At 44.9% G+C, this 8,316-nt stretch overlaps 1 protein-coding gene across 1 annotated transcript; it reads left to right on the top strand.

Moving 5' to 3' along the window:
- The first annotated feature begins 372 nt into the window (after positions 1-372).
- Positions 373-5,770, top strand: LOC147615708 (cellulose synthase A catalytic subunit 3 [UDP-forming]-like). Its single transcript, XM_086778277.1, has 12 exons — positions 373-806; positions 1,230-1,441; positions 1,561-1,859; positions 2,092-2,358; positions 2,442-2,787; positions 2,887-3,024; positions 3,112-3,237; positions 3,343-3,555; positions 3,644-3,917; positions 4,011-4,207; positions 4,310-4,660; positions 4,818-5,770. The coding sequence occupies exons 1-12, from the start codon at positions 608-610 to the stop codon at positions 5,400-5,402; spliced, it is 3,207 nt and encodes a 1,068-aa protein (XP_086634403.1). The 5' UTR covers positions 373-607; the 3' UTR covers positions 5,403-5,770.
- Positions 5,771-8,316: the final 2,546 nt, after the last annotated feature.

The raw sequence follows: 8,316 nt of genomic DNA, 5'->3' as shown, positions 1-8,316 counted from the left end.
TTGGGTGGCTTGAGATTTATAAAAAGGCCCACTTAATTTACATGAAAGTAATTGCTAGAGGTTAATGGTTGTTTGGGGTGGTGGGCATTAACGCGCGTGAACACACCCTTAGGAGACGTGCAAAAATTGTGACTTATGTTGGTATATAAAAGAAAATAATAAAAAAATGTGTCGGTGCCGGCACGAGTCGGCGTTAACCAAGGCCGGTAAAATATTTAACCATAGTAAACCAGATTTACCAGCCAGGACAGCCGCCAGGTCATGAATGCCAGTAAAGCCTAGAAACCACATCCTCTCTCTAGCATCTACATACTCTCTCTTCATCGTCTTATGCCTCCATTCATCAGCTTTCCCTTCTCCATTCTTACGTCTGCGAGGTTCTCGTCGAACTGTAGCTTCTTCTTTCAGCCTCTGCCCTGTGCTCGTCAGAGATTGATGAAACCCTAGCTTGCATTTTCCGCCATAGCAGTAGTAGGCTATACGCTGGCTCCAAGCACAGTCTGCCCCATGCATTGCCTACATTGAAATCTAGCTCCTCTCTCTGCCATTGCTTCTGCTCGCGGGAGCTCAATGAAACCCTAGTTTTTCTACACCTGCTGCAGCTTCCATGGCGTCAATCCCTCCTACCTTTTCCAGGCGGACATGTCAGATCTGTGGTGACGATGTGGGCTCCTCCCCTTCGGGGGAGCCCTTCGTTGCTTGCCTGCATTGCGGTTTCCCTGTATGCCGCCCCTGCTACGAGTACGAGCGCAAGGATGGCAACCAGGCTTGCCCGCATTGCAAGAACAGATACACTCGACACAAAGGTCGGTGCCGTTTCCTTCTATGTTTTCTCTGTTCGTCTTCTGATTAGCCGTGGGAAATCTCAGCTCTCAAGCTGTGATAGGAGAAAGTTGGAGACCTATGTGCAGACAGTTGTGGCAATCAGGGGTTTTCACCTCGGATTAGTCTGGTTTGTATTACTGCTTGCATTGCTGCTATTCAGCTTCCTTCTCCCACAAAGCTGCTCTGTGCAATGCTTGTCCTAGCAGCTTAGTGTAATAGCAGATTGTTTTCGACATAAACTTTCCTCTTGCTGTATAGTACAATGCCAGTTTAAGACAATGGTGTAATTCCGTGTGCATTTGAAGGTGTAATTCAGTGTGCATGATGGTACTTGGGTTACGAACTAGGTGTAATGTGGTGCAGTTATGTGAGATCAAGACCGAGTTCTTTTATGCATTTCCCAGGTAGCCCTTGTGTCCCTGGAGACGATGAAGAGGATGACATGGAAGATCTGGACAATGACCTCAGCATGGACTATGATAGCCATGAAAAACAGCACATTGCCGAGGCAATGCTTAATGGGCACATGAGCTATGGTCGTGGAGGTGATCATGACATGCCGAGGACTGTTCAAACTATTGAACCTCAGACTCCCTTGTTCACTAGTGGTCCTCAGGTACACAGGCTACTCTTCAGCTGCTGTTTGAACTAGCTTGGATCTGTCTATGCTCTGGCTTTTCCTGGAAGTTGAGAGCTATGGCGAGTTTGTAATCGCTCACTTCTCTACCTCTGCAGGTGCCCATTGATTCTCAACCCATCTCACCTGATAACAGTGTTCTTGGTGGGGCCACCAGCATCAGTGGTAGCAAAAGGGTTTATCCATTTCCTTATTCAGATTCAGGCAATTTAAGCAAGTCCGCTGATCTTTCAAGAGAGTATGGCTATGGGAGTGTTGCATGGAAAGAAAGAGTGGACAGCTGGAGGTCGAAGCAAGAGAAGCTACAAATGACTACAACTGAGGGTGTTCTTCCAAACAACGGAAGCAAAAGTGGCAGCGTAGATGACAATGGAGCTGATGGAGAAGATTTACCCATGTATAGCAGCTCTTCCCTTCAAATTATTCTGTTTCATCAGTCAGTTTTGGGAGAACTTGCACCACCTTGTGCTTACTATTGTGCTCTCCCTGTCAGAGAGAGAGAGAGAGAGAGAGAGAGAGAGAGAGAGTGTGTTTAACTCACCTAGGTGTCACTTCTGAATTTTTGTTAACTCTAGACTAAATGGTGCTTTGTCATCTGAGATTTAAGCATGTCAATGGTGCTCTGCCAGGATGGACGAGGCAAGACAACCCCTTTCTAGAAAAGTGAGCATTGTTTCCAGCAAGATCAATCCCTACCGAATGGTCATTGTGCTCCGACTTGTCATCCTGGGGTTCTTTTTCAGATATCGCATTTTGAATCCTGTGCCAAATGCCTATGGGTTGTGGCTAACCTCTATTGTCTGTGAGATCTGGTTTGCCTTCTCATGGATACTGGATCAGTTCCCCAAGTGGTTTCCAATCAATCGAGAAACCTATCTGGACAGGCTCTCGTTGCGGTAAGGGTCTGCCAAGTAAGTGAGTTCTTGAGGTGGTTGTTTGCTTGAAAAAAATTCTTAACTATTTTCCTTTTGGTGGGCAGATATGAGAGAGAAGGGGAGCCATCTCAGCTGGCAGCTGTAGATGTCTTCGTGAGTACTGTGGATCCCATGAAGGAGCCTCCGCTTGTCACTGCCAACACTGTGCTGTCTATTCTTGCTGTTGACTATCCAGTGGACAAGGTTTCCTGTTATGTTTCAGATGATGGTGCATCCATGCTTACCTTTGAAGCTCTGTCTGAGACATCTGAATTTGCTCGAAAGTGGGTTCCTTTCTGTAAGAATTTCAACATTGAGCCCAGAGCTCCAGAGGTATACTTTGCCCAGAAAATTGACTACTTGAAAGACAAGGTGCAACCCACATTTGTAAAGGAGCGACGAGCTATGAAGGTACTGTCTGGATCTTGTTCCATGTGCTTGTTCTTATCTGATTTATTGTGTGGTTGATTTTGCTATGTCTAATTCATTGGGGGGAACTGAATTGCACAGAGAGAGTACGAAGAATTTAAAGTGCGGGTAAATGCTTTGGTTGCCAAAGCCCAGAAGGTTCCGGATGAAGGATGGATAATGCAAGATGGAACTCCATGGCCTGGTAACAATATTAGGGACCACCCTGGTATGATTCAGGTGGGCAAGAGCTTGAAAGTTCTTTTGATAGGTTGAACAATTAATTATTTGGCCTTCTCATGACTCCCTTGATTTGCATCTATGCAGGTCTTCTTAGGTCACAGTGGAGGTCTTGATACAGAAGGCAATGAGCTTCCTCGCCTTGTGTATGTCTCTCGTGAGAAAAGGCCCGGGTTCAATCATCACAAAAAAGCTGGTGCCATGAATGCACTGGTATTTTCTCTCTTCTCTTGTGGCCCATGATGTAATAGTCTCTTCTGTAGATTTGGTGGTGATCAGAACACAACATGAGTTAAGTATCATTGTAATCATGTGCAGGTAAGGGTTTCAGCTGTTCTTACCAATGCACCATTCTTTTTGAACTTGGACTGTGACCATTACATCAACAACAGCAAGGCTCTGAGGGAAGCGATGTGCTTTATGATGGACCCAACAGTTGGACGCAAAGTCTGCTATGTCCAATTCCCTCAAAGATTTGATGGTATTGATCTGAATGATCGATATGCCAATCGTAATACGGTGTTTTTTGATGTAAGTCCACCAAGTCTTTCGAGCTTTCTTTTTCCTTCTGGTTCAGATTTATGCGATTTGTTTAGATGTCAACCTTGGTCTTTTTCAGATCAATATGAAAGGTTTGGATGGGATCCAAGGTCCTGTTTATGTAGGTACGGGCTGTGTCTTCAGAAGGCAAGCTCTGTATGGATACGAGCCTCCTATTCAGCCAAAGAAAAAGACAATGGCATGTGACTGCTTACCTGGATGGTGCTGTGGGCCACGTCCAGACAAAGTCAAGTCTGGTAAAGCCAAAAAAGTGGATAAAAAGAAGGCCCCTGTTAGAACAGATTCCACTGTTCCGATTTTCAACTTGGAGGATATAGAAGAGGGTTTGGAAGGTGAGCAATGATTATGAAAATACACTTTTCTGGACGTTGAAGAATTATGCTGATTCAGCTCAACTTTCCACTAATGGCTGCTTGCTTTTTCAGGGTATGATGATGACAAATCTCTTTTGATGTCAAAGAAGAATTTTGAGAAGAGGTTTGGGCAGTCTTCAGTTTTTTTGGCCTCTACCTTGCTAGAGGAGGGAGGGGTTCCTCAGTCTGCAAGTCCTGCTGGGCTGCTGAAGGAAGCTATTCATGTTATCAGCTGTGGATATGAAGATAAAACTGACTGGGGACAAGAGGTAGGTGCCCAATTTGTCAGTTTTTACATTGACAGAATGAGTATTGACTTGCTTGTTTATTCATTTGAGAGTTTAAAGCCAATTACCCTGCTGCATGTGCAGATTGGATGGATTTATGGGTCAGTCACTGAGGATATTCTAACAGGATTCAAAATGCATGCCCGTGGTTGGCGGTCAATCTATTGTATGCCTCCTCGGGCTGCCTTTAAGGGGTCCGCTCCGATCAATCTGTCCGATCGTCTGAATCAGGTTCTTCGGTGGGCTTTGGGTTCAGTGGAAATTTTCCTAAGCAGGCATTGCCCTCTTTGGTATGGATATGGGGGTCGCTTGAAATTATTGGAGAGGTTTGCTTATATAAACACCATCGTCTACCCACTCACCTCATTACCACTACTTGTGTATTGTACTTTGCCGGCCATCTGTTTGCTGACAGGAAAATTTATCATTCCTACGGTGAGATCTCTCATTCTGACCACCAGTTAGACCTAACAAAACAAGATGGGTAGTGATAAGCAGAATTTGTGTGTGCCAGGTTATATATTGAGTGGCTGCAGACTTTTTGGAATTCTTTTGCAAGGTTTTGCCTAATAGTGTAACTTGGGAACTGCAGATAAGCAACTTTGCAAGTCTCTGGTTCATTGGCCTCTTTCTTTCCATCTTTGCAACGGGTATTTTGGAGATGCGGTGGAGCGGAGTGGGCATTGAAGAGTGGTGGAGGAATGAGCAGTTTTGGGTCATTGGAGGTGTTTCGGCCCATCTCTTTGCTGTAATTCAAGGGATTTTAAAGGTGTTGGCAGGTATTGATACAAATTTTACGGTCACTTCCAAGGGTTCGGATGACCAAGATCAATTTGCTGAGCTTTACCTGTTCAAATGGACATCTTTGCTGATCCCTCCGACCACATTGCTGGTGATCAACTTGGTGGGAGTTGTCGCCGGCATCTCTGATGCAATTAGCAATGGCTACTCTTCATGGGGTCCCTTGTTTGGAAAGCTTTTCTTTGCTTTCTGGGTGATAGTTCATCTGTATCCTTTCCTCAAGGGTCTCATGGGAAGACAGAACAGAACACCTACCATTGTTATCGTGTGGTCTGTGCTTTTGGCTTCCATCTTCTCCTTGCTGTGGGTAAGGATTGACCCGTTTCTGGTTCGAGTCACAGGGCCAAACCTCCAGCAGTGTGGCATCAACTGTTAGCATGCTTAATATATATCATCTCCAGCAATCAGAAAGGGTCTTTGCATGAGTTATTTGTGATAGCGTAGCTATTGTACATTCTAATATTGTTATTCATTTGTCGAGGCTAGTGGGTTCAGTGGCTTATGTGAAGGACGCAAGCCTCACTAAGAGCTACTAGTTTTACCTAAATGACTATTCCCTGCAGTGAGATGAGAAGCATTAAAATAAAGCCTCTTCTATGCTATGTTCTGATGGTGTATTTCCCCTGATGAAGAATAAGGTTGCAAGAGCCAGCACTAGCTACAAGGAATTGGTTTTTCTTGCCATTGTAATTTGCCTCTGGTCTTATCCTCTACAAAGCTATAGTAAAGTCAATTTTATCATCATTGTAAGCAGGCAGTGAATGGTCTTATCCTCTTCAAAGCCATAGTGAAGGCAATTTTATCATCATTTGGTGTTGTCATCATTATTTGGTTGTAGTGTACATTCAAACACCTTCGTGAATTATAGCTTTAAAAAGAAAACCCCAGAGACCGCCAGACCTGCAGGGCTGAAATTTGAAGGCTACAAATGCAACCCACTTTCAAAACTAGGGTTTACGGAGCATGAGGTTGCAACCGGTCCTCCAAAGGATCATTCTTGACACACAGAATGGCTTTCTCCAAGGATGGAGTATTTTTTATTACATTTTTTCATTTTGGGAAGCTGTTGAGTGGACTAAAGCTAGCCACCAACCCCTTGCTATCCTTTTGTTGGATTTTGAAAAAGCATACGATAGAGTGGATGGGGTTTTTTTGGAAGGCACAATGACATGGGATTCTCCTAGGATTGGATCAAAGGGGTTGCTTGCCTTTATAGTGAGGCCCATAGCACGGTTTTGGCTTGTTGGGTGCTTTCAGATTTCTCGCTCGGTGCGGCAGGGTCGTCCCCTTGCTCCCCTACTTTTTCTCATTATGGCAGAGGCCATGAGTACATTTCTTCGGGCCACCCCTGGTGTCATGGGTCTCAGATTGCCTTTATGCATAATAGAGGATGAGCTTATGGATTTAGAGTTAGTGGATGACATTGTGATGTTTTTGGAGGCTTCACATGCTCGTCTTTGTGCTTTTCGGACAGCCTTGGATATGTTTTGTTTGGTTGTAAGTGACTCCTCAATTGGGGCTTAGATGTTGGGTCTACTTGGATTGAGAGAGGATGTACTGCTAGAGGGTTTGGCTGTCAGGTTGGTATTGACATTTCCCTAGCACAACAGTTTGCACTTGTAGTCATGAGCAGTAAGAGCAAACTTCAACATTGGAGCAACAAGAAGCTTGATCTAGTGTCCAAGAGCGTTGGTGGTTAACCAAGTGCTGTTGGCTAGGTTTGGTTCATCACCTCATGTTGGGTTTTTCATAGAGGATACATTGGCCAACTTCGCCACCTCATTACGAACTTTTTGTGGTTAAGGTTGCATGGCACTGCATGCACCCGGGCTAGAGTTGCTTAGGAAATCATTATCACACCTAAGCATGAGGGGATATTGAATAACATTGACACAGAGGTGCAGTGTAAGGCGTTGCTTTGCAAGTTGATTGTTCGAGGATTTCTTCTTGGCATTGAGCCTTGGAAGGACTTTCTCATGCAACAGGTTATGAGATGCACTCCATTTAGGGGTGGCGATTGGCTCTACAGCTCACGATTCTTCTTTGAGGTAGATCACTGCCCCCTCTCCTCTGTGGTTAGGTCCTTCTTCGGGCTTGGGAGTCCATGAGAAGTCTTCTAGTTCATATACCTCCTCGGTCAGTGGAGGAGGCTTACAGACAACCCATTTTGTGGAATGATTTGATCGTGGATGAACATGGTAGATCTCTTGGAGTTGCCACACATATCCGTTGGGTTGCTTGGGAGATGTTTTTTCCTTTTGTCTTGGAGTGGAAGAGGTTTAAGAGCCTCATGGAGAATCAGAGGGTTGGCCTTCCTCAGCACTTGAGGGGAGCTAGTCGGAGGATTATGCAAATTGTTGCACAACCATACCCAACCATAAGGTTACAAGGGCTTTTTTGGATGGATCTTCTCACTTGTGGTTTGGGGTTTTTTTCAAGGGCTGGGGTTTCTCTGCAGATTATGGGTCAAGGAAGGGTGAGGTACCATTATTTTTTTTGTTCATGATGGGTGGCAATTAGAGAAATGTGTGGTGTAGGATATGCTTGAGGGCTCGGTGGTTTGGCCAATGAGAGTCGTTGTCAGAGTAGGGAAGCACGTTTATATTGACCCCTCCCCTCGAGATGATCACAATTGCTTCTTGCCTTCAGTTGTTTGGTGGTGCCTTATCAGATAGTTGCCTTGGAATCCTGCTGAGTGGGAATGGATGGATGCCACCAATCCAATGAGAAGTTTGCCTTTCTATAGCTACAATGTGAGGAATGCCAGGTAGCTTGTCTTGGGACAGATTCAGAGAGTCCCTACCTTGAGACCTCATTGGGAGTCCTATGGTATTACCTCTGACATTTAGAGGAGTTTTTGGCAGAGGTTGTGGCACTCTTACACGAAGGCACAAATTTTCTCATTCTTTTTGGATTTCACTACATGGTGGACTAGCCACCAACCAGTGGACATTGGTTGTTGGTGTTAGCCCAACTTGAGTGAGATGTGCAGTAGCTTCAGAGACAATTTATCATTGCCTATGGGAATGCAAGGAAGCACAGAGGATTTGGACCGTGATAGCACACCTATTTGGCAGGATTAGTAAGGACGTCTATATATCTTTTGGTGATATCATTTGGTTGACTCAGTCACGCTCCCAACTTAGGTATGAAGGGAACAAGAGTCACGTCATTTTGATCAGGTAAGAAGTTACTCAACGGGGTTGTCTTCAGGATTTGCTAGATTCAGGATACGCCCCGTCGGCACATAGATTGGATAGTGCATGGGAGATTATTGCTAGTATTATAGC

This window comes from Cibotium barometz, chromosome 39, assembly GCF_041138505.1.
Source record: "Cibotium barometz isolate CiBa-2024 chromosome 39, ASM4113850v1, whole genome shotgun sequence".
In the NCBI taxonomy this organism is placed as follows: Eukaryota; Viridiplantae; Streptophyta; class Polypodiopsida; order Cyatheales; family Cibotiaceae; genus Cibotium; species Cibotium barometz.
This window is presented reverse-complemented; position numbering and strand designations above follow the sequence as displayed.